Source organism: Equus asinus, chromosome 3 (genome assembly GCF_041296235.1).
Source record: "Equus asinus isolate D_3611 breed Donkey chromosome 3, EquAss-T2T_v2, whole genome shotgun sequence".
Lineage (NCBI taxonomy): Eukaryota > Metazoa > Chordata > Mammalia > Perissodactyla > Equidae > Equus > Equus asinus.
Window position 1 is genome coordinate 90,315,906 of NC_091792.1, and position 27,083 is coordinate 90,342,988.

Genomic DNA, 27,083 nt, shown 5'->3' on the forward strand with positions numbered 1-27,083 from the left:
CTGTTCTCTATCTTGACTGTTGTGGTGATTACATGACTATGCATCTGTCAGAACTCATAGACTGCACCTCCAAAGCAGTAAATTTACCTGTACCTAAATTATACCGAAAACAAACAAACTTGTCTGCTTCAAGCCCCTCAACTTCCTATGCAGAGTTTCAAAATCACTGAAGATATTCCAGGCCTCTTTCTCTTTTTTTATTTCTTATATTTTGGTTGTAGTATTTACTGTTTTACTGAATGTCATGTCCCTAAAGTAATTGTCTTACTCCTTGGTTTCCATTGTATCCTCATTAACTTTCCTAGTCGATATTCTTATGATGTGGTGTCTAGATGATTATAGTAGTTTGAAAATCACTCTGGCAGCCTCAAACAACCTCTGTCAGTATAGCTGTGAAAAACTTTTCCCTGACATTCCACCACATAAACATCATTGCCTGTTAAAATCTTACTAAACTTTTAGATTTTTCAGGAAAAGCTAAAGTGTGCATGTGTGTATGTGTATACACACATTTAACACTCAGACACTTTCATAAACTGTCCTAGGGAGTGAAAATTGATAGTCTCTGAAGAGGAATTTGGCAATATTTATCAAACTCTTTAAAAATATACTTGAGCTTTGAACCAGCAATTTTACTTCTCGGATCTTAAGGACGTAAAATTAGAGATCTGCACAAAAATTTTCATATTGGTGCAGCATTACTCAAAATAGAGAAAAATTTGAAATGCTCTAAAAGTCAGAAGTAGAATGCAGGTTGAAGAAATGTCAGTACCTTCTTCGCGGTAGAGAGAGACACAGGGTCATTTAGAGCACGAGAGGAGATGGATGGCTTGGGTTTGAGTCTCAGCTCTGAAGCTGATTAGCTCTGCAACTTTGTACACGTCACTTACCCTGTCTGGACAGCATCCTTATCTGTAAAATGCAAATCATAATAGCACTGCCTACAGAGATCGTTTTGAAACCCAAATATATTAACATATATAAACATACGTAAAGCACTACACATAATATTATGCCTGGGCTATAGTATGAAAAAAATGAATATATGAAAAAACACACTCTGGATAAGAATACTAATTACATAGTAAATGCTTATGATAAACTGTAATTATTATTATTATTGTCTATGTATAATAACATACGGAACTAACATTATTTGAGGACCTACCATATGCCAGCCTATTTTCATCTTTATAATTTATAGACATCCCATATTTTCCATAATGAATATACATTGCTCATAGAGTCAGAAGAAAAAAGTTTAAAAATTAGAAACGAGCTTCAATAGCCTTCTCACAGCTAAAGTCTAAGTCCACGTTGTAGATGGGCATTCAAATAGTCATCCCGATTTTCTAATCATATTTGTCCGCAGTCCCTGAGATGGACCTTATGTTTCATTCCGATTTAGTTATTATTTCTCAGGCATCTCCTCAACATTTCTACTTCTGATATTTTCTTTGCACAAGTCCTCTGTCTACATCCCTATTTTTTTTCTTTTTTTCTTCATTCTTAAAGACTTTGAGTTCCATGACGCAAGCACTTTTCTGGGTCTGATCACTCCTCTTTTTTCCATCAATGATCTCTCTCTCTCTTTCTGTCTCTCCTGCTCTCTTCAAATATAGGAAATCTTCAAGTTTCTATCTTCCATTCTCTTCTTTTTCTCTATCTAATTAACTTCTGTGTCCTCAAATATCACCTTTGTGCAAATAATTTCCAGCTTTTATCTAAAAACCCTCTTCTGGTTCCAGACCTACAACACGAATTGACTTTTGCACATTTCCGTAGAGATAACAGGGCTCTAAACTAACGTATCACAGACTAAACTTCGCTTCCTGTGTACATCTGTACTTCCTCCTTAATGTTCCTATTTCCATTAGTGGAATGATCAACTTACTGTCACCAATACTTTATTTAAACTTTGGTGTTTTCTTCCCGCTAAGAGTTTATATTTTCAGTCAGCTCTTTTCTACTAAATATATGTTCTCATTTAACTACAATTTCCAGCTTCCATTTTATTCCAGTCTCTATCACCTAATTGAGGTCTTCATCGATTCATGCCAGGGCTATTGTAACAATTTTCTAACAGATCTGTCTGAAAAACTAGGGATAAATTTTAATAACACGCATGCATGATTATGTCACATTCCTGCTCAAAAATCTTTGTTACCAACAGAATGAATTCAAGCATACTACATTCAACATAGGGTGTACATGATTGACTGAATGAATGCCCAGCCCTAACCTACCTCTCCCATGAGACTTGCCCAAACCCCCAGCTCCTAATAAGACACTAAACTCTTACAACAATGAACTCCTTTCACACTCATCTAGTGCTTAGTATACGCCATAGAATGTTTCTTTTCTCTCACATTCAAAATAGTTTTATAACAATGTAGTCTTCATGGAAAAAATTTAAAAAAACATAAAATCTAACAACCAAATATCACATTGCTCTATGGGTCCATCTTCGGCTATCAACTTTTGTTAAAACAATATAGCAAAGTTTCTGAGCCAGGGCCTTGCTTTCTATTCCTCTACATTCCCTGTTTCTCACGGAGTTCGCTGTTTTCCTGACAACTGAAGCCTATCCTATCATCTCATTTAATAATGGTGCAGTCTGCTCCAACATCCCCCAGCCCGTCCCGCAGTGTTCTGATTCCCTTACCTTTCTCTGCTTTTTCTTTTATGTACAGCATTTATCATCTTTTAATATATTATGTAATTTATATTTTTATTTATTATGTTTCTTTTTTCCTCTCTCTATCCCTGCTAGAGTATAAACTCCAGGAAGACAGGGATTCTCTTTTAAACATTGTGATGTTTCCAAAGCAGCTAGAACAGTACCTGATTCCACTTGGCACTTAATTAATATTTATTGAACTGAATTGAACAGTCATGAATTATTACTGTTTTCACATGATAGTAATAACTCTAGAGATAGTTATTTGTTCCCTAGAGAAAAGCTGCTTAAATGAGTTTGAACACAACACTTTGAGCTAATATAACACTGAATAATAAAAATGATCTTGTACTTTTATTGTACCTTTAATCTGGGGAGGTATTTTTCAAAGACCTTCTTGAGGTGGAACTCCAGTTTGACATTTTCAAGCCAGTTTCTTAGTCTACAATAGTCACTGCATTTAGGTTATATTTGAAAGGCAGTGTTGATGTCTCCTCATTATTACTCAGCTAATTTGAGTATTTTCATAGCATCTAATTTAATCTGGCAATCCTGGAAAATCCCAGTCAGCTGTGAAGTCCACAGAGGGGTGCTCAGCCCGCTGCTGCATTTCTTCTCAAGATCCTCCCCGACCTCTCTCTCCCACCGCCCTAGAGAGGATGCTGTTCCCCGACTCTGCTCTTCTTCTGGCCTCTCCATCGCATGCATGTATTCCCCTGGCTTGTCTCACTCAGACCCAGAGTTTCAAGATACCCTCTTTACACTGATGCCTCTCAAATCTAAATATCCAGGCAAATTTTAAAATTTGACACTTTCTTAAGATAATAAAGCCTATAAAAGAGTTCTTAAAGGAATGATGATTAACCATGAAAAATGGTTTCCTTTTTGGTAAAAGGTAGATGTGTATTTTGGCTCCTATATCACTCTGACACAATGAAATGCAATAACTGCTTTTACTGATTTCTTTAGTTCTCCAAAGACTGTGCAATAATTTTACTGGTAATCTCTTTTTAGAGGTGAAGAGATTTGAATTTACATCAATCAATAATGATATCAATAAAATGCCATGTGATATTTTCCTCTAATAATGATATTCAACATAAACAGATTTGAATAGATCAAATTAAATTTATAATAAAATATTATTTCTTTTCAGAGCCACTTTTAAGCTGTGTATGGTAAAATTGACTATTGGAAACTTTTAAAATTTCATGTGCAGTCAATATATGGCACAGCTGTTATTTTTATGCTGCAATTTTTTGCCAAGATGCACGATCATGTCCGTTCAGACCACTGTGCAACAACTTCACAACCTGTGCTGTAATAATCCCTGCACTTTCCTTTTCATGTTTGATAATCAATATGACAGGAAATAATACCATCATGTGCAATTTTGAATTTATAGGGTTGTCAATGACCTGTAGAAAGACATCTATTCATTGTGTTTAATTGCAGGTGATTAGTAATCATATTTTGTCAAAGAAACAGTCTATTGTCTAGGCTATCTCCTGTGGTTCTGGTTAGGGAAAGAACCCAAGCGCATGCAGTGACTATGTATTCTGTCCCATTTCCTTTCTATTGTCAGATCATGTGTTCTAAACTTTGGTTCTGATGTGAGCATTGAACGCATGCGTTCTGACCGTTCACCTTAGATTTCATGGCCACTTTATTGCAAGAAAAGGTGCAGAGAAGGGTTGTCATTTTTGCCAGCGTTCTCTCTTCAACTGTCATCCCTCCATATGAAGGGGAATCCTATAGTCCTTTCTTCTCCCAGAGAACCATGAACAAAAAGCACTTCATTTAATATTCTCTTCAACACTATGTTTTATTGACACAAACTGGAGAGGCTATCCCCGGCAGACAGGCTTCCTAAGCAATTCTGATACAAAGAATATCTTTAAGATCATGAGCAGAAAAGAGATAACAGAACCAGCCTGAGACAGCTGTCTTTAGAGAGGTCTGTTTGCAGGGAGTTGCCTTTGGCCCACCTCTGGGAACTTGGCTTCTGGCCAATCCCTAACTGATAAGTGTCATTCACTGTGCCCAGTCTCTGTACAAACAAGATGGTTTATGTTGAACATCTGCTTCCCTTCTGGGCTAGGCAGAGGGTGCCTACATGACCAGCCCTGTTATGGACTAAATGTTTTTGTCTCCCTCAAATTCTTATGTTGAAATCCTAACCCCCAGAGTGATGGTATTAGGATGTGGCGCCTTTGGGAGGTGACTAGGTCGTGAGGGTAGAGCCTTCATAAATGGGATCAGTGCCCTTATTAAAGGGACCCCAGAGAGCTCTCTTATTCTTCCCTTTCTGCCAGGGGAGAAGACAAGTTGACAGTCTGCAACCCAGAAGAGGGTTCTCACCAGAACCCAACTATGCTGGCCTGATCTCAGACTTCCAGCCTCCAGAACTATGAGAAATAAATCTCTGCTGCTTATAAGCTACCCAATCTATGGTACTTTGTTATAGCAGCCAGAACTGACTGAGACAAGCCCCAATTAAACCCTTGGGTGCTGAATATCTGATGGAATTCTCTGGGCAGAAATATTGCACACATTACTGCATTTTTTTTTTTTTTTGTGGTTGGAAAAAAGAGCACACACAAGTGTCCTCCTTCATGGGAGAGAGAGCATAAAGAACCTGTATGTGGTTTCTCCAGACTCCGCCTGTGTCTTTTCCTCTTGCTGATGCCATCTGGTATCATTTACTATAACAACCTGAGCTGTGTGTACAACTATATGCTGAGTCTCAGGGGGGCTTCTACCATGTCACCAAACGTGTGTAATGTTTTGGAGACCTTATAAAACACATCATAAACTCTAAATTCAAGTAGATAGCCTTCAAAATTTAATTAGCTTATATTTAACCATTTTGGCCAGAAGTCAACTTATTAGTTAACTTGAGATATATTTGAAAATGTTAATTTTTTACACTATGGAAAAACATACGAAGAGTAGAAAACACTTTGGAAAAAAAATTATTAAAACTTTTTGCAGATATTTTTTAGTGCTTGTCAATACACAGGCATTTTTATACAGTCAAGCCTTTGTATTTTGTATCCTATTCTTTCTGATCATCATTATGTGATAAGCATAAGCTCAGATATAAACAAATATTGAGTTTAAAACAGTTTGACTTATAAAAGTAAAGATGGAAGAGTGGAATGTCATGAGTCTTTATGTTGACGCATGGAAATAATTACATATCAAATATTAAGTAAAAATATTAGAGAAAGTAAAATACAAATATTGAATACAGCTAAGAAAATTGCATCATATATTCGTAATGAACTTAATAACATACTGAATACAGGTTATTTCCTTGATCCTCACAATAAACTTGTAAGATGGGTACATTATTCTTATTTTATAAATGAGGAAAGTAAGGTTTAGAAAAAGAAGTTAAATGACTTATTAGAAATAAATACGATGTAGGTAAGACTTGAACCTTGGTTTCCTGATTTCAAATTTTATGCTCAATTCAAAAACTGCCTCCATGCAGAGTCACAAAACTTAGAAATGGTTTTAAAGTGATATAAAGCAGTAAAATATTCACTAGGCTATTATTTTTCTCTTTCAAATTGCTTATATTCACAGCAATGATAAATTTAAAAAGGTGTATTTTGTACACTACCAAATCTTTTATAGAATGTAATCTTTCTTAAGAGGAGTAGTTAAAGGGGTAATTATGAATAAAAGAGGTTTATTAGGGAGAGCCAAATACATTTGGTAAATATTGGGGAAATAATAGTGAAAATAAGAAGTCCCTCTCACAGGCAGGAAGCGGACCTCCTCAGCAATGCTGCTGCCAACGTTGCGTTATGGGCAGGATTCCACGCCTCTTGGAAGGCAAGCAGCCAAGCTCTCTCTGCCGGTACAAGTCTGCCAATTGCTGTACAAACAAACCCTCAAAGATGAAATAAAACCCTCTCACTGTCTATCAGAATATTGTTTAGACACAAGTCAAATATTTAGTGATTCAACTGGAACAGCTTATCAGCATCGGCCTAGGCGGAATCATAATCAGGATAACTGAATGGCTCCAAAGGAAGTAACAGAGTGAGTATTCTGAATTTTGCCCTTCTACTGCATCAGTCAAAAGATCTAGTGAATAATTGATGGTGACTTTCAATGACTTTCAATGACAACTGCCCAGTGACCATCTCCCAGAAAAGCCAAACTGAGGAGAAGCACCCTTGCTTCCTTCTGGCCTATGCAGAAACAAGCGGCAGTATTTGGATTCTCGAGGAAAGAGACTCCCTGGGACTAGGAACTCTGGCTGTACGGAATATACAGATATGGCCAGATTCTGGAAAAGACATGATGCTTCAGACAGAAACAGAAGGAAGAGAAAGGCGGGTGAACATATTCCACAATCTCTCTGTGTTCAGTGGTTGAGGACTGAGCCCTGAGTCCAACAGACCCGGAGTCAGGCTCTATCCTTACTCACTGCATGACCTGAGACAGGATACTTTAGTTCATCTCTCTGAGAGTTAGTTTATCATCTTCAAACTGAGAACAATGGTAGCCACCTCATAGGTATTGTCAAGTGAAGTAACTCATACAGTATAATTTGCGCAGTGCCTGGGATAAAGTAACTGTTAATAGTATCCAATATTATATTATTATAGCATTACTAGTATTAAGCTTTAAAGGAAGTGATCACTTATTAAAATTGATTAAATTTTAAAAACTATGTTGATATATTTTTTCTTTCTACAAGATGCACTTATTATTCTGCAAATAATTATTATGCAAATGATAGTAGCTATAATCTGAATAATATTATTGTGAGATTCATAAGATGACAAGAAGTTCTCTTCTGGTGTTAGTTATCTAGGGGAGAAATGTAGCTAGATGATATTTATCATATAGTAGCAAAGGTGAAAGGAAACAGCCAAATTTAGCCAGTGTGTCAGTGCGTCCTACCCCCGGTATAAAACAGGGTATCAAAGGAAGGAGTTCATTTTGCAATTGGTTGGTTCTTATGGAGAACTTAGCCTGAGTTCTCTGGTTTCATCACCTCACATAGACTTTCCTTGCTCAGCTGTCCAGTGAATGCCATGAGTTTTAGGGGCCATAGAAGCAGGGCTGGTTTAAAGAGCATGTGTATCTATGCACCCACTTAAAAGGACCCCGTGCATTATGCTGCTGGTCCTGCATAAAGTGACTGTCTACCCCGCCCGTGAAATTAGGCCAACATATCTTTATTGCCCTGACATCATCATTATTGTTTATCTTTACTGAGATAAAGAAATTTTAATTATTAATTTTGGTGGGTAACCTATAAAAAATTCTACTTATAGTAAATAAAGGAATAGGAAGCAATTTTATCAAGGCATCATTGAAAAAAGAAAATCAGGGGGCCGGCCCAGTTGCCCAGTGGTTAAGTTCGCGCACTCCACTGCAGCAGCCCAGGGTTTCACTGGTTCAGATCCTGGGTGCGGACATGGCACCACTCATCAGGCCATGTTGAGGCGACGTCCCACATACCACAACTGGAAGGACCCACAACTAAAATATACAACTATGTACTGGGGGGATTTGGGGAGAAAAAGCAGAAAGAAAAAAAAAGGAAAAAGGAAGATTGGCAATAGTTGTTAGCTCAGGTGCCAATCTTTAAAAAAAAATTAAATTAAAAAAAATAGGAGGTTTGTTAAGAAAAAGAAAAAAGAAAAAAAGAAAATCAGAACTGAATTAATTATTAGCCCATTAGGCCCAATTTTGAGTCAACTGCTATATAAATGTCTAAATACAATTTTTATAAGTTCCTAACATGCTTTCTTTATAGGTTAAAAGTTTATGAGTTCTATATTCTATTAAACCTTTCTACAAACTTCACTTATTATTCTGCTGAATAATTCTGAAGTACAATTTCAATTAATTTTTAAGCTTTTGAAATTTTATACTTACTGTATAGATGACCTAGTTATTTTTTGGTTGAAGAAAAAAAATGACATGTTTTGCCTGGTGTATGATCACACATCCTGTAGAGCTTAAATGAAACTCATTTTCAGTGTCCACAGGAAGACCAAGGATTGAAATCATATGGATAAAGAACTCACTATTTTTCCTAAAATTATTATTATAAGAACATCTTGTACTGAAATACTACCTTTCTCTTGGAAACATTAAGTCTAAATAGTTTGTTCTATGATCTCACAGGGCAAGATTACTCCTCCTGAGTCAGATCAATTTGGAGGGAGTCATAAATAAATACAATAATTTAAATAGTCAAGAGACAATTCAATTTTGTATTATTCTGTTATTTTTAATAGTATCAAAATCTTCATAAATTAAATATAAGGAGTCATATTATGTTAGAATAATGATCACCCTTTTGTAATTAAAAGGTAATAAAATACAAAATTTATCCAAATGGCCGTATAATTTCACAGCAGACTCATGAGAGGAACACTGCCGTTTCTTTTAGTAAGAATCAGTAGCTGTTCTTTTCATTGTGAAAAGATTAGTTAATATCACTCATATGCCAAACACATTCATAGAACAGTTCTTTCATACAGAAAGACTATTAAGTAGTTTATATGCACCACATTGAATTTCTCTTTCCTCCTCTGGTGTTTACCACGTCTGTTAACGGTACTGCGACCCTCTCATTTCCCAGATTCAAAACCTCAAGACCTAGAATATTCTAGGTCTCTCCATTCCTCAAGGGCCATGCATTCAGGCTGTGAACAGCTCATGTTTTTTACAACAATGCAGTCTGCAACATATTTCTACTAACGAGCTCAGCACAGCACCTATTGCAATGCCATCACTTAGAAGGAAGACACTGACGTCCAGGGAGGTGAACTTACCTCAGGCTACACACTTACTGAAACGACTAGGACCGCAGTCAAGATTCGTTGTTCCTCAGATCATTACTTGTTCCACTCTCCTGTTGACTTGACCTTTACAACATTTCTCACATCTGTCTCCTCTGTTTCAGATCTGTTCTTCCTCAGATTTGCTCTTACTGCTCTTCCCAATATTCATTCAATAATGTCCTAACTGGTATTCCTAAATTCATTCTCAGCACATGCGACACACTACTGCTAGCTTCACGCTCCTGAGACACAGTTCGTACTACATCCAACCCTCTGCTCCAAATTTTTAAAAGCCACTCATAACAAAACTGTGTCTAACTGCCTTAGTGCTATGGTCTGAACGTGTCCTGCCAAAATTCACATGTTGAAATCCTAACCCCCAAAGTTGATGATATTGGGAGGTGGGGCTTTGGAAGTGCTTAGATCATGAGGGTACAGCCCTCCTGAACGGGATTAGTGTCCTTATAAAAGAGACCCTAGTGGGAGCCCGCTCCCCTTCCACCCTACGAGAACACAGCAAGGAGGCTCTGGCTCTGTGTCAGGAAGAGGGCTCTCACCAGAACCCGACCATGCTGGTGCCTTCCTCTTGGACTTCTAGTCTCCAGCAGTGTGAGAAGTAAATTTTGTTGTTGATAAGCCACTCAGTCTGTGGTATTTTGTTACAGCAGCCTGAACAGACTAAAACACTTAGGTTGGCATTCATGGCCTTCTGTGATCTACCCAAATCTAAATCCTGCTCACTTATGCATTCATTCAGTCAGATAGTCATTCAGCAGATGCTTATTGAGTTTCTTATTGCATAGACTGAACATTTTGCCAGGTAATGCCAAAACCAGTAAGATACAGTCTTGTCTTATTCATCAAGGAGCTCTTTATCTTATAGTTTCCTTTAATTATGTATGCAAGGAAGAATGTTTTACAGGGGCAAATTAGATGGTTCTATAGGGGTCTTGTCAGAAAAAAGGTTAAAAACCTGTAGACAAATATTTATACTTTAAATACTTGCTTCATATTGATGCTTAATTTACGTAGGATAGAATCAGATTCAAATAATACGTCAGTAATCTTCAAATTACTTGACTATCTACCCAAGTTCAAGTATGTACCTTTTATATCTATGGTCTTGCTAAACCATACAGACCTACTAAATATCATTTAAATTAACGGAGAGACTCAAAGTTATTTTTTTGCAGTAGCTTACCAGGAAATACAACAACGTTGTCTGTGTTTCTCTGGGCCCGGCCTGTCAGGACAGTGGTAAGATTCACTGTTGGTTTCTTAAGTGTATTGGCTTTCTTCAGCAATGGTTTTACTTGCTTCTGAGACTTAACAACATTTGCAAGACTACCAGACAATGATCGGTTTATATATCTAGTTAAATTAGAGAGGGCAATTTGAGTTTTTATTTCAATTACTGATTCCACGAATTCTGTCAGGTCTTTCTGAAGAAGCTCAATGTCTGGTACGGAACCTTTGATCCACTTAGGTATGGTGGCCTTCAGTTCTGATATACTTGCAGAAGCATTATGAGACATCGTTAGAGCTTCGTAGAGAGTTTTGTTAAGTAAAGAGAAATTAATGGAAAGATGGATAGATTTTGCTTCCAGTGCCTTAAATCTAGAATTTAATACCTGCAGTTGAAGAGCCTGGTCTCTCTCATTTGTAGCTACACTGCCTTTTTTAAGTGAAATATAATACGGTGTGAGCATCTTGGTCACTTTAGTCTCAATGTCTTGCAACCGAATTTCAAAATTTTTGGAAATCTTTGTGGCTGAGAGTATTTTTTCCTCCAAATGACTCATATTTTGCTGGTATTTTATCACTTGAGATGTGCTTTCATTGAACATTTGATAAATCTTTTGAAAGTTGGACTGATTCAATTTTTCATCTTTGGAAATATCTGCAAGGACCTTGGCAACTTGCAAAACAAAGTTATATCTCTGATCGTCATTGACCAAAATCTGAATAGAATCATTCAAACGTTGGAATTGAGGAATAAACGTCAAAATAGTTTCCAAATTTTGGGTACATTTATGATGGACCTCAGGATTATACTTTATTGTACTTAAAGTCTCTTTTAACATGTAGTTATCCTGAATGAAATCAATGGCATTATTTATGATTGTCATGGTCTTATTTAGGCCATCTTCCATTTCTAAGGCATATTCATTGATACGTCTGTCTAAGGCATCACCACGACTCTGTACTTCATTTCTAAGTAAGTTGTGTCTTTTTGAAAGTTCTTTGATAAGAATATTTAGCCCATTGACAACACTAATCATATTTTCTACCTTTTTGCTTGTAGCTGCTGCTTCCTTTTGTTGTTCATAGGTCATTGTCTCTCTAAATGACCCTCCCCGCTCAAGCAAAGGTTGAAGGATCTCCATATCGTAAGTCAAATCACTTAGTTGCTCATTCATTTTATTCATCTTATTGTCCATTGGAAAGAGAACTTCAGCCAATGTTTGGTTTAAAACTTGTAAACTCTCTTCTGTGTCCTTAATTTGAAATTTAAAATCTTTTCTGCACTTGGATAACATGTCTTCGCATTCACCTCTGACAGATCTTTTCTCCATCTCCAAAGCAATGGTGAGATTGGTAATCTTGCTTTCTTGGATGTGCAAATCATCAAACATTTGCAGCATCATCACACCCTGCTTCTTTATATTCTCATGTAGGGTAGACATGTACTCGGTGACATTATCGCTAACTGAGTCAGCAGCTGAAACACTCTTCTGGTCTGATATTTGCTCCGTTGATAAAAGCTGCTCCTGGACTTCCTTCATTTTAGACAGTGTCTTGTTGAACGATTCATAATGCAGAATGCTCCTTGAGTGTTCCTGTTCTAGAGCACCTTCTAAATGAGTCTGCTTTGCTTCTAGTTCTTTAATAGGCTTCTCACATGTAAAAATCATTTCTTGCCTGATATTCGTAATGCGATTTTTTAGATCGAGTATATCAGTCGAAGTAGGCCTATTTTCTTGCATTAAAACAGACTTTTGCTGGACCGCTATTGAAACCACAGATTCATTAACTTGGCGAATTATTTGTCTGGTGTTTTCAAGGTCCTCTGACAGACTTGATACAGTCTTGAAGACCTGCGCTACGGTCTCATGCATGTCCTTTTTAAAAGCTTTAAATTGTTCTCTTACTATATCCTTTATCAGATCATTAATGCTTTTGGATTTTAGACCTAAAGAAAGAAATAATAAACAACAACAAATGACACATTATTTTAATTATGTCAAATTTAGATATCTCTAAAAAGATAAAAAAAGTTTGAGGCTAAACACTAAAAACATGCAATAATAAAAAACATTTTGACTACATTTACTCATAAAAATTTTCAAATTACTATAGTTTATATCAGGTGATTACCTTCTTAATTGGTACGTCTGAGGGGAGAAATCAATTGTGGCATAGAACACACTAGAACCATAAAGCGAAGTCTCTCTGGACAAAAGACATGAAGGAAATACTACTGACTTCAGTTAACAGGCCCTTGAATGCACTGAGTCTAGGTCAAGTCTCTGTCTGGTATGATGATACACGGCTATGGGGTTGCCGCCACAGTAAATACTACTTGGTGTTAGCTTCTGGTTGTGTTATTAGGTTTCTATTTATTATTAGTAATGAGGTTTCAGACCTTGTGTTTTGAGGTTACAAAAACTAATAAATTTACTACAAAGAAGAAATTTAATGATATTCCCAAATGAAGAGCAATATGAAGTAATAGTCTTGTTGAACAAGATTCAACAATACTTTATAATAACAATAATAATAATAATGAGAGATTTGGGGATCATAAACCTAAGTCAAATGAAAACAGGAATTCAAGATATACATTAATTATCATAATGTGACATTAGTTCTTAACAAAAAGAGACAGAGAAACGTGCCACTGTTGAAGAACATGCTAGTGCCTCCAGGATTGGGAGCGCGGACTGATCATAAGCTAGAATGATTGTCAGTTCTAAAAATAGCATTAAAAAAAAAGAAAAGAAAAGGAAAAGTAAAAAGGTTCTGAACTATTCAGAGCTCTTTAGAAAAGGAACTAAATATTTTAGAATTAAAAAAAAGCAAAACAAACAAAAAAACCTGTTACATATAAAAACAGAAAATGGGAAAAAAATAAAACATATGCTTGAGGCATATTTAGAGTACATAGCTATGAAGCACATGCAAATGAAAGGTCTGTCTATTCAAATCCAAAGCGTAGCCCGTGACTATCATGTAAAATACGGACAACATAATACAAAGCATTCAAACAGCAAGGTTTGCACAATGGGCTATTGTGAAATGAGTTTTGGCTACCATGAAGCCTATTCAAGAAAGATGACTGTAGGATAGAAATATCTACAATAGAAATATATACTCTCTACAGGTCTTTATTTTATAAGCAAGCTTTTAGAAGTATTTAAGATGCATGAGAGACTTACACAAAAAGCATTTTGAAATAACAATTACACCAGATAGAATGAGGCATTGCTTGAGCATCTTGATATTAACTAAGCTGGTACAAAGACAAAGCTGTAAATGTTGTTTACATAGATAAATATCTCTTTGGAAATCCTAGATCCTAAAGATCAATGTTGTTAAATGAAGAAAGAGGAAAAAAAAATTATTTTACATTTCTAAATCTGGCAGAAACAAATACATTTAAAAGTCAAAAAAATATAAGTAAGTGAAAATCAATTTGTTCGTAATAGAAAAAAAAAAATGTAAAGTCTGGGCTAGTAATCAATGACACAGCGCCAAAGCACTGAGCACACCAGAAAATTTTAAAAGTATTTTTATTTTCTAAATTTTACTTAGCATTTAACTAGTCACCCATTTATACAGCAAATCTTCATTGAGCACATTTTATATGCTGCCCTGAAAATGAAATTTGGAAATCTTAAGATTTCTGAACTTAAAAATAGAATATGTTAGCTTTACTGAGTAAAGGTGCTGCTCAATAGCAACGTTATTTTTATTGTACTTTCTACAGGATCACTTAGCCAGCTCCTGTTGGTTAAAATTGTCTTTAACTCTCATGACAACAACAACTGGATGAAATACAATAAAATATTTAAGGTTAAGAATCAGACCTTGGAATTTACACCCTTATCATTTTCGATTTAAAACATTTTCAAGATTGAAAAGGTAGAATAAAACCTAAGCGTGATTGAATTAATTAATTAGTTGTGGACAATAACAATAGGTGTTTAACTTCAGGCAGTGAAAAACTACGTGATCTGAAAGTCAGGACAAGAATGATAGTAGGTAACAACAATGTAAACAGGTAAAGAGCAGTATAGAATCTTGACCAAAGGAGTCAGGAAAAAAGTAAACAAGGAAAATGAAAACCAGGAGATATGTTAGTTATGCTTTAGAACTTGGATGGAAAAACATACTGGGGAAAGGGTAAAATCACAGCAGTGTCTGAAAAGAAGTCAGATTATTAGGTTAAATACTCGTTTCAGGATAAGGAGCTTTTCAAATAGCATTTGTATTATTTGTTACTAAAACATCTGTGCAAGAATTTGATTTTGCAAAAATACATAAAAGAGCTTTATGCCAATATCTGAGTGGGCACATCGTTTTAACTCTATTTGATTCTGTTTCATGTGACTCACGTGCTTCCACTTCCTAAAGAAGAGGATATTGGACATATTTGGTGACTTACATGTATTTGATATCAGATACCCAGGCATGTCCCTTGTGACCGTGAATGTAGGGCCAATTTATAACGTTCAAGTAACTCTTAAGGAGTTGGGGCATTTGACTTTGAACAGTGTCTATGGCTGTTTGCAGATGAAGCAGTGTTTCCGCCCATGGATGCAGAGGAAGCCAGAGCAGAGGATGTGGTGTTGCTAGGTAAGTGCAGCACCTCATGGGTGAGTTTAGTTTTTGCTGCGTGCATGAACATTCATTAACTGCAAGCCCTCTGGTTCCCATAACTGCTTCTGCTCAGTACCCAATTAATGCCTCCATTTGAGGAGGGAATTTGTTGTTGTTGTTATGAGTGTATGTTTTTTCCTGTGTCAGTGCCAGAATTTTTGCTAGGAGGTTCACGAAAAACAGCTGACAGGCCTAATTCTCTCAAGTCATGATAACCAAATTTTGCCAAACAAATTTCATTATAGTGGTTATGGTCAGTTACACACTGTTTCTATTTGGCTCCTTTCTCATGCTACTGCTCCAGGGAAAATACATTTCTCTCTCATGCTCGCCGTCACTAAGTTTTGGCCATAGGGGGCATGCCAGATAGGTCGGACAAGGTCTTTCTTTCACTGGCTTAATAGCACCAGTTATTTCCATGGTTTTAAAAAATCATGGTTTCTACGGTACTGGTAGATGATTTGGAAACTTCCACCTTGTTATCTCTTTTACCTGTGAACCACTATAGAGGAAAAATAACTTGTGATGACAGAAATGGAGTTGTAGAGTGAGTTTTTTTTTTTTTTAATGTATAAAACAAAGTGAGAGGGCCCAGTAATCCTGAAACTCAGAAACATACAGTAAACCCAATGAACTGAGACACTCCTATTAACCAAACTATTTGCCTGGAATCTCCAGTCCCTACCTGAAATCCCTTTGCCTGGTTAACTCCTCCTGGTCCGTCACTTAACAGTTGAGATGTGAGGAAGCCTTCCTCGGCTTTAGACTAGATTTGTTGAAACTATCAAACAGTCCCATTGCACCCTGTGCATAACACTACATAGCAATTACTCACTATGCATAAATCTCTGTGGTAGGCAGAATATTGCTGTCCCTCCCAGGCTGTCCACACGCTAATTCCCTGAACCTGTGAATGTGAATATGTCACCTTATGTGGCAAAAGGGCCTTGACAGATGTCATTAAGGTTAAGGACCTTGAGATGAGGAGATTATCCTGGATTATCCAGGTGCGGCCAATGTAATCACAAGAGTCCTTGAAAGAGGAAGAGGAAGGCAGACAAGTCTGAGAGATGCCATGGGGACTCCACAGCGATTGCTGGCTTTTGAAGATGCGGATGAAGGCCAGAACCAAGAAATTCAGTGGCTTCTAGAAGCTGGGAACAAGCTTCAGTTTATAACCATCGAGAAAATAGAACCTCAGTCCTACAACTGCAAGAAAATGAGCTCTGAGAGCAACTTGAATTAGTGGGAAATGGGTCATCCTGTAGAGCCTCCAGAAAGAACACAGCCCACCGTTCGGAGAGCATGAAATTCAGGGAAATTGATTCACATTTATAAAGAAACTATTTCTCTGACCTGAGATGTTTTAGGACATATTTTATTGATTATACTTCATGATCTACAAAATTTCTGGGATAATAATGCACTTAGATTTATCCTCACTGTCTCCATCAATATTATTGAGACGAGCATATAGCTGCCTTAGCAATCATCCCTTAACCTCATCTTTACTTTGAACCGAAAACCACAATGGAAGTAAATTCAGTATGGCTCATTTTAACTATACAGAAATCTAAGTTAGGCTGTAGCTAGGTATGTAATTTCAATAAATCAGATGAATAGTCAAATATTTGACTATAGAATAAAAAATATTTAGATGTTTCAAATTATTTCAGAAATAGAGTGATTTACAAATATCTTACTAAAAAAACCTGTCTTAGCCTTCCATATCACCCAGCCTAAAGCAAAGATCCCAAAGTGATGTGAGAAAAGATAAATGAGTCATTTGCCTTTTGTCCTAACTGAAGGAATAGTTTATTTTACTTTACTTTTACCTTTTAGGAAAGATTGAAATTCCCTGCCTTTATCTTCATTGATTTTCCCTTCTAGGGAAGAGCACGCGTTCCTTACATCACTCACAGCCAAAGAAACATTGTCAATCTTCGTCTGCAGAACGGTCAATTTCATTGCCTGGTGGTTCAGCTGGTCTGCCATTTTTTGTGTCACTGCTGCATGTAGAAGAAGAGAAAATTGGAAACATTTAAATATGTATATATATATATATTTAAAACCACTGAAAGTTCAAGATAGGTTTAAAGGTAATTCAAATAAACCATATTTCACTATATATTTGAAAATATAGACTATATGCACTTAGTAAATGGCAACCTGAATTTTAGACTACTTGGGGGTAGAAATTAGTAAAAAGTATTGTAATAGCTTAGATTTCTAAACTGTTTTAACTCCTCCCAGAATTTTGTCTTTTTTTTTTTAACCTTAAAGAGTTCTTGATACACTCTCAGCAGTTGAAGAAACTAAGGGGCAGAAAACCAAAATAACTTGCTTGAGGTACCAGAGCTAACGCCTCACCTTCTGCTTTCAAATCCAGTGCTCCAGCATTGAATATGTGTAGCCATCTACATGTAAGTAGTTGATCTATATTCTGAGAATTTTATTCTTTATTGAGGTATTCTTTAATGAGAGATAAAGAGATTCAGAATTTAGTTTGAATCGCTTTATACAGCAATGATCCTTTCCATGCCTTTACACATGCACTTCAATCATGTGTATTATGTGATGTCAGGCAAGGAGGATTTTATGGTATTTTATGAAGATACTGAATTCCAATCCCTTAAAAAATTAGAGTACAATTTCTAAGATATATTCATCAGTGTTCTTAAAGAGATCCCCCTAAGTCACATTTCTCAATTTGAGTGCCGTATTTTATATGACTAGATCTATGCCAAACAGAGTGGAGAGGTGTTTTTAGCAGTAACCAATTTTATGTTTCTGAGAGAAAAAGTTAAGCCTAAAGAAAATGGTAAAGTATTAACGATTAGAAAGATGAGAAAATATGTGACACGACAACTTTGGATCAACACGAGGTTCTCGTTGGTTCTTAGTGATAATTTTTTTCCTTAGTCAGTGATCAACACCCCTAGTGATCGCTTATCAACCACTGGAAAGGGAGCCTGCTTAGCTCCTTAAAATGTTCAAGTTGTTCCTTCCATGTCAAGATTCTTCCATGATTGCACTCTTTGGTGGACAAGAGTTTGAATTTATTTCAGAAATTTGTGATTTCCTCACAACCTAATATGACAGCATTTTCATTTTCCTTCTGTGTTTGCACACAGAGCTTCAATAATCACGCAGGCTGGGAACCTGCAGCTCGGTCACAGTTTCCGCCAACATGCAGCGTCAATAGAAAAGGATTGAGAGGTATGTTCATGTGTCACCACCAAAGCTTTGACAGCCAAGTGATTTGTTCTTTGGAAGTTGTCATCAATAGTGTTGACAATAATTGGGTTAGGGATGATAGCAATTACAATCCGTGACCTGGGTCACCACAGTCTTGCTGCTGCTGTTGCTGCTGCTGCTCGGCTGTCCTTCTGCCAACAGCTGTGTGACTCTCAGCCTGGTTGCTGTGTATCAAGTCCTGCTGTTCCTGGGCTGGGCGGAAGCGAAAAGAGAAGAGAGAGAGGTTAAGCACTGGGACTGCCTCATTTTTTCCAGTCCTGAGTAATAATGTGGATGACATTCATTTTCCTGTGTGCTGAAGCGTGATGGTCTGCGATGATTGCAAAGTAAGCTGCTCCGCCTCCATCCATGGGGCAACGTGCAACCGCGTTGGTGTTGGAAGTGCAGGACTCTAATTCTGTCTGAAAAAATAAAATTATTCAGGTCTCCTTTTAGGCGAAAATGGATGGTAGTTTGGGGAAGCTGTGTAAACTGGCGGACACAACCTGCCTGCATAATTGAGGGCACTTTAAAATCAGCTGTGTTAAAGCTACAGCAGCTTTATAAGTAGATGGCCACAAAGGCAGTTTGTTTAACAATGCAATATCCCACTGGCGTCTGCTTGGAAATCAGGGAGAGCTACAGGTTCCTTACTGAAAGAATATCTGTGTATGTAATAGTACCACTTAAATGGGTTGTTCCCAGATTTTTAAGGCTCAAAGCATAAGGATTACAAGAAGAAAAGGATCACAGGGCACATCTCAAAGGAATCAACCTGTAAAATCAGTGAAATTTCAGAAAAAATAGAAATTCTTATACAGTAAATCTACTCTTAAAGAACCACTTCACATTTCCCATGAATCAAGTTAATATTTTAAATGGCAGTATAAGTTTTCATTGGGGAAAACAATTTAAACAAAAGATTTATTAAAAATACTGAACGAATCAAGTAATGTATGTCTGTAATTTGCACACTTCTAATGAACACATTTATTCATGGAAATCTGCATATGAGACATGAGAAAACAAGTGTTTGGTGTCTGACTGGGCTTCCTCCCATGTGAAATTATGTACTGATGAAACCGCACCTCTGGCACATGTTAATTATGCTCCCAAAGGCATATGTGGCTGTGACAATAATATTAACGCAGCTCTCCTCCACAGAAAGTATAATATATTTGGCACTAATTTGAGTTAGTCTCTATTGTTAGACTAGATTTTGCACTGCTTCTCTTCTGGGCATTGAGCTAAATTAATGAATTTCCATTCATGTCCAAGGTTTTTGTTTTGATTTTGTTTCTTATTTTTCTCCACTGTGTTATATAAAGTCCTGTGTAACTGTTGATTTATTTGGTGGAAGAAAACAATCTGCAGCTTGGGGAAAATTGTACTTATTTGGAGGCTGCAGTAGGTGGTGAAAAGTGTTAATTTTCTGCTAAGTAATAGCAATAAATTAATTCACATAAATATATCTATTAAATAATTGCATCAATTTTTTTGATCAAGGTTCCTCCTTAGGTGATATAATAAAGCATTTTTCTGGCAGCTCGCTAAAATCTGAGTCTGCCCAAGAGGGTAACTAGAGACTGAAGCCATGGTTCCCAAACCAGGGTCCCTGGATCAGCAGAATCAGCATCGCCTGGGAACTTTTTAAAAATGCAACTTCTAAATTCCACCCTAGATGTGCTAATTTAAGAAATACTGGAGCAGGGCAGGAATCTGTGTTTTAACAAGCTCTCCAGGTGATTCCAATGCACACTAAAGTTTGAGAACCCCTGGAGTGAAGTGTCGAGATAAATCTTCCTTAGCAACTTCCCACCACAACACCTTCCCTGTTTTCCTTAGCAGTGAAAGAGTGTTTGGAATACAGACCTGTCAGTATTTGCAGCAAAAGGAATAGGTGGGTTTAACAGGATAACAAATAGTCTTTTCATTTTCTTACTGCTTACCTTTTTGAGCTAGATCATAGGAAAACGAAAAGAGCTGCTGCATCTAAAGGCATACCATCCTTAGTAGGCAGAGGACGCTTTGTTAGGAAGCAATGCATAATTATAGTAAAAACAAAGACTACATTGTTTTGTGGCATACAAACAAGGTTATTATTCACATTTTCTCATCTGTTATTAACATTTTACACATATGGGTTTTAAATATTTCTTTAGAATAGTGGTTTTTCATCATGGATGGAAATCAGAAACACCTATAAATTTTGAAACACTACAAGTGTCCATGTTCTTTCCATTCCCCACCTGAACATTCTGATTTAGCCAATCTGTCCTGGGGAATTGAGCATGCGTATATATATTTTTAAAACTCGACAGGTGATTTCATTGTATGACCCTGGTCAAGAGGCACTAATTTGGAACAAATTGTAAAATTTTCTAATTCTAATAAATAAATTAATTGTTATAAGGCAGAAAATATCAGATATTTTCATATTAAAATTGCAATCTAGGAATTGTTTTTTACAATTTTTTAATCAAGACAGAGGAGGTGGAGGTTATTTTAGGTCTTCTGGGATCATATCTGAATGGAGTGCTTCATCAAGTCGTACTTCTGTCTGTCTCACCAGTCTAGGAAAGATCCCGAAAGTGCAAGAGGTGAAAACAACCAGCAAATGAAGAGCATTCAAGTCTAACTTTCTATTGATCTTAGGGTCAAAAGAATTTCAGATAAATATCATTCATGTGATTTGGAAAAATGCTACTTACTGCACTGTAAACAAGGAAATAGAAAGTGACATACTAGAGAAAATCAGCAGGTTAGAAATAAAAACTAAAAAGAAGAAAACTTTGAAATCAGTGACAAAAGGGGGAAGAGAAAGTACATAAAGAAAGTCATCAAAAAGAAAAAAAGAAAGAAATTGAAAGGGATAAAGAATGATACATAGAAGTACCGAGTGAAAGTCTTTAGTTTTCTTGCATACTAATCTTTGGTGAATCACTCATTATGTGGAAACATAATATAAATGAAATAAGAAAAATTAAATTTTCTCCATATTTTTGCTAAATTTTAAAAAGACTAATTTGAAAGAAAATGTAGTTGGAAAAATACTTTCAATACTAAATGACAAAAACTAATGTGATTGCACGTGTGTGTGTGTGCATAAAACTTCCTGTTTTCTCTCAGCTATGGTTATTTTAAAATTAATTGTTTTCAGGAGAAAATAGGTGGGGAAATTAGACTCCTAAGTAAAAGGAACAACTGTTAAGCATCACACAAGAGATCCAATTGTCATATGAACCTCTTTTCTCAGGAATTCATTGGATGGGGTCCCTGCCAAGGCTGTTAAAAACTTGCCATGCCTGTTTAACGAATTCAATAGTTCACGTTATCTTTTCCAGCTCTGTTTGTTGACCAGAGTTGAAAACTTGCATTCATCCCAGTTTACTGCACGGGATCTAGCCCACAGAGAAGCGCTGATAGGATCTCTGATAACAGTGGAGTCAGTTACTCTCCTGTGAGAAAGTTCCTGGTTAGTCGACGCTCTTATTTTTTCATTTAGTGACCTTTCTGTCTTCCCAAATATACTCCCTACTGCGAGGGCTGCCAGGCATTCTAGGTTTTCCAGGCAATCTATCTGATCTTGCACTTAACCACAGATCTTTGCTTTATTCCATGGGGTGCAGATTTCTGAGTCTCTTTTTCTTGGTTCTTTCTAAGAGGTGCCAGGACAGAAGGGCATTTATTCAAGTCAATCATCTTTTAAAGATCTTTATGCACTTGAGATTTTTAAAAAATGTAATATATTTTAAAAACTGGATTCCTTTTTTCTTTTCTCCCAATACAATTACGCTTTTTTTTCCTGCACTAGAAACTCTGACCTTGGTGGATCAGGGAATTAGAGAAGCAAGGTCGGCAAGGGTCAAGAGCAACAGCTTCCTTTTAGGGCTTTTTTCTTTCCTTCTCTTTTTTTTTAATTAGACAAGCGTTATTTGTGAGTATTTTTTTTCTTCCAGGTCTTGGAGGCATATGGAGGAAGTCATTGATGGCAGCTCAGTAATGAGGAAGCTTGCTCTTTCCCCCTTAGAACCAGAAACTTTCCTGTGTCATTTGACAAGACTGGTTTCCAGCTGATCCTGGAATGTGAGTGCAAATACTTGCATGGTGACATTAGGTACATGCATAAAGATTTACTGCGATTTAGTAGGTAAATCGAAGAAGGCAATTGGGTACAACAAAGACTTAAGGTACATGGTATCTTTTGACTAAATGTATCATAATTTCATTGAGCATGATGCTTACAGGAGGTAATGTTCTTTCTCAAAGAGGAAAGCATTAATCACCACTGGGAAGAATTAGATATGCAAAAACATAAGAAACATAGTTTTTTCTGTTTTAACTATTGTAACTTTTATTTCATATTAATTGAAGTAATATTTTAAAATAATCTTCCTGAAGAAGCCCCATATTTAAAATGTTAGTTACAATAGCTCTTAATAATTTATTGAACTATTTCACAGCATTTATGAAGTAAAATATTTTCATACATTCATAACATACGGTAGGGGTCAGTTCATTCCAATAACTGCATAATTGCAGTTTTTCAGCCTTCATAATATCTGTGATAGATTTTATAAAGCATAATTTTATAAAAGACTTTTTTCCTGTATAGAGGGTCTGACTAAAGCTGACTGGATTTATTTTTAACAGATTTGCAAAGAAGTTTTCTTTCCTCCTCTCTTATCTAACATTATTTGAACTTAAATTTCTGTCCTTTGTGTCATGAGAGCAAGCTGCAATTTCCTTGTTCTCCTTCAGAACATTTCAGAGACATCTACTGGAAAAGCATATTATTGCAAATTTTATAAAATTGGTTTAAAAAGTATGTTGTTACTGACATTTCAAAAATATGTCTTAGATACCAGATCACAAAATTAGATTCCTTTCTGAAGACAAAGACTGCGGCCCTCAAGAAGCTATAACAAATATAAAAAATATCAAAGCTATTACTTTGCTGTTGGACTTAATGCTCCTTTCTTTTAAAAGCTTCTATTCAAAGTTCTACTCAGAGTTTTAAAAATTTGGTTCCCTCTTGATAGTATGATGAATATTTTTTTTCTTTGCCATATATCATTTAATTCTTAGCATCGCTATGTCAGAGATGCAAGGAATGACAGACTGGATATAAGGCATAAAGTTCTGTTCCAGTTGGTTGATCTAAAGCAGTCAGCTTATTTTTTTGAAAGATCTTTGGAATTTGCACTTTGTTTTTCTAAACTTTATTGAGGTCATAATAGTTTATAACATTGTGAAATTTCAGTTGTACATTATTATTTGTCAGTAACCATACAAATGTGCCCCTTTACTCCTTATGCCCACCGCCTAACCCCCTCCCGCTATGTAACCGCTAATCTGTTCTCTTTGTCTTTGTGTTAGTTTGTCTTCCACACATGAATAAAATCATATGATGTTTGTCTTTCTCTCTGGCTTATTTTGCTCAACATAACACCCTCAAGGTCCAGCCATGTTGTTGCAAATGGGACAATTTTGTCTTTTTTATGGCTGAGTAGTATTCCATTGTGTATATATACACTGCATCTTCTTTATCCATTCACCAGTTAATGAGCACTCAGGTTGCGTACATGTCTTGGCTGTTGTGAATAATGCTGCAGTGAACATAGGGGTGTATAAGTCTCTTTGAATTGTTGATTTCAAGCTCTTTGGATAAATACCCAGGAGTGGGATAGCTGGGTCGTATGATATTTCTATTTTTATTTTTTTGAGAAATTTCCATACTGTTTTCCATAGTGACTGCACAAGTTTGCATCCCCACCAGCAGTGTATGAGGGTTACTTTTTCTCCACAACCTCTCCAACATTTGCTATTTTTTGTCTTGGTGATTATAGCCATTCTAGGGGGTTTAAGGTGGTATCTTAGTTTACTTTTGATTTGCATTTCCCTGATGATTAGTGATGTCGAAGATCTTTTCATCTGTTGGTCATCTGTATATCTTCTTCGGGAATGTCTGTTCATGTCTTCTGCCCATTTTTTGACCTTATTGTTTGTTTTTTTGCTTGTTGAGTTGTGTGAGTTCTTTATATATTTTGGAGATTAACCTCTTGTCGGTTACATGATTTGCAAATATTTTCTCCCGGTTGGTGGGTTGTCTTTTCCTTTTGTTCATGTTTTCCTTTGCCTTGCAGAAGCTCTTTAGTCTGATGAAATCCCTCTTGTTTATTTTTGATTTTGTTTTCCTTGCCCAGGAAGACATGGTATTCAAAAAGATCCTTCTAAGACTGATATCAAAAAGAGTGTACTGCCTATATTTTCTTCTAGGAGTTTTATGGTTTCGCGTCTCACCTTCAAGTCTTTGATCCATTTTGAGTTAATTTTTGTGCATGTGTAAGATAATTTCATTCTTTTGCATGTGGCTGTCCATTTTTCCCAGCACCGTTTATTGAAGAGACTTTCCTTTCTCCATTGTATGTTCTTAGTTCCTTTGTCGAAGATTAGCTGTCTGTAGATGTGTGGTTTTATTTCTGGGCTTTCAATTTGATTCCATTGATCTGTGCACCTGTTTTTGTACCAGTACCAAGCTGTTTTGATCACTATGGCTTTGTAGTACATTTTGAAGTCAGGGATTCTGATGCCTCCACCTTTGTTCTTTTGCTTTAGCTATTTGTGGTCTTTTGTTGCCCCATATGAATTTTAGGATTCTTTGTTCTGTTTCTGTGAAGAATGTCATTGAGATTCTGATTGGGATTGCATTGAATCTGTAGATTGTTTTAAGTAGGATGGACATTTTAACTGTGTTAATTCTTCCAATCCATGTGCATGGAATATCTTTCCATTTCTTTTTGTCGTTATTGATTTCTTTCAATAATGTCTTATAGTTTTCATTGTATAGGTCTTTCACTTCCTTGGTTAAATTTATTCCTAGATACTTTAATTCTTTTTGTTGCAATGGTAAGTGGGATTGTATTCTTGAATTCTCTTTCTGTTAGTTCATTATTAGAGGATAGAAGTGCAACTAAATTTTTAAGTTGATTTTGTACCATGCAACTTTGCTATAGTTGTTGATTATTTCTAATAGTTTTCTGATGGATTCCTTACGGTTTTCTATATGTAAAATCATATCATCTGCAAAACAGAGGGAGTTTCACTTCTTCAGTGACTATTTGGATTCCTTTTATTTCTTTTTCTTTCCTAATTTCTTTGGCCAAAACCTCCAGTACTATGTTGAATAAGAATAGTGAGAGTGGGCAACCTTCTCTTGTTCCTGTTCTCAGAGGATGGCTTTCAGTTTTCCCCTGTTGAGTATCACATTGGCTGTGGGTTTGTCATGTATGGCCTGTATTATGTTAAGGTACTATCCTTCTGTACCCATTTTTATTGAGAATTTTTATCATAAATGGATGTTGGATCTTGTCAATTGCTTTCTCTGCATCTACGAAGAAGATCATGAAGTTTTTATTCCTCATTTTGTTAATGTGTGTATCACATTGATTGATTTGCAGATGTTGAACCATCCCTGCATCCCTGGTATAAATCCCGCTTGATCATGGTGTATGATCCTTTTAATATATTGCTGTATTAAACTTGCCAATATTTTGTGGAAGGATTTTTGCATCTATATTCATCAGTGATATTGGTCTGTGTAATTTTCCTTCTTTGTGTTGTTCTTGTCTGGCTTTGAGATCAGGGTATTGTTGGCCTTGAAAAACGTGTTAGGAAGTATTCCGTCTTCTTCAACTTTTTGCAATAGTTTGAAAAAGATAGATATTAAATCTTCTTTGAGGACCTGCCTGGTGGCGCAGTGGTTAAGTTTGCACATTCTGCTTTGGTGGCCCAGGGTTCACTTGTTCATATCCTGGGTGTGGAGCTATGCACCACTTGTTAAGCCATGCCGTGGTAGGTATCCTACATATAAAGTAGAGGAAGATGGGCACAGATGTTAGCTCAGGGCCAATCTTCCTCAGCTAAAAAAAAATCTTCTTTGAATATTTGGTGATCTGTCCTGGATTTTTATTTTTTGGGAGATTTTTTATTACAGTTTCAATCTCTTTACTTGTAATGGGTCCATTCAGATTCTCTATTTCTTCTTGATTCAGTCTTGGGAGGTTGTATGAGTCTAAGAATTTATCCATTTCTTCTAGATTGTCCAATTTGTTGGCATACAGTTTTTCGTAGTATTCTCTTATAGTCCTTTGTATTTCTGTGGTATCCAGGGTAATTTCTCCTCCTTCATTTCTAATTTTATTTATTTGAACCTCCTCTCTTTTTTTCTTAGTGAGTCTGGCTAAGGGTTTGTCAATTTTGTGTATCTTCTCAAAGAACCAGCTCTTACTTTCATTCATCCTTTCTACTTTTTTTTTGGTTTCAATTTCATTTATTTCTGCTCTAATACCTGCTTTCATTTGTTTGCCATTAGCTTAGAGTATCATCTTCCATCGCTTCACTCTGAGCCTGTGTTTGTCTTTAGAGCGGAGATGTGTTTCCTGGAGGCGTATTGTTGG

At 36.3% G+C, this 27,083-nt stretch overlaps 1 protein-coding gene and 1 long non-coding RNA gene across 2 annotated transcripts in view; one reads left to right on the forward strand and one right to left on the reverse strand.

Moving 5' to 3' along the window:
• The window catches only part of MMRN1 (multimerin 1), a 66,204-nt gene that overhangs the window by 7,433 nt on the left and 31,688 nt on the right, over positions 1-27,083 (reverse strand). Inside the window, exons 5-7 of the mRNA XM_070505364.1 lie at positions 18,724-18,837; positions 17,223-17,396; positions 10,706-12,697 (exon numbers count right to left, since the gene is read on the reverse strand). Of these exons, the coding sequence (XP_070361465.1) occupies positions 10,706-12,697; positions 17,223-17,396; positions 18,724-18,837 (2,280 nt within the window). The remainder of the gene's footprint in view (positions 1-10,705; positions 12,698-17,222; positions 17,397-18,723; positions 18,838-27,083) is intronic.
• LOC139044835 (uncharacterized) lies at positions 17,364-24,041 on the forward strand. The gene is made up of 4 exons (XR_011502140.1): positions 17,364-17,486; positions 17,671-17,810; positions 18,522-18,606; positions 22,584-24,041. It is a non-coding gene; the product is annotated as an uncharacterized lncRNA (long non-coding RNA).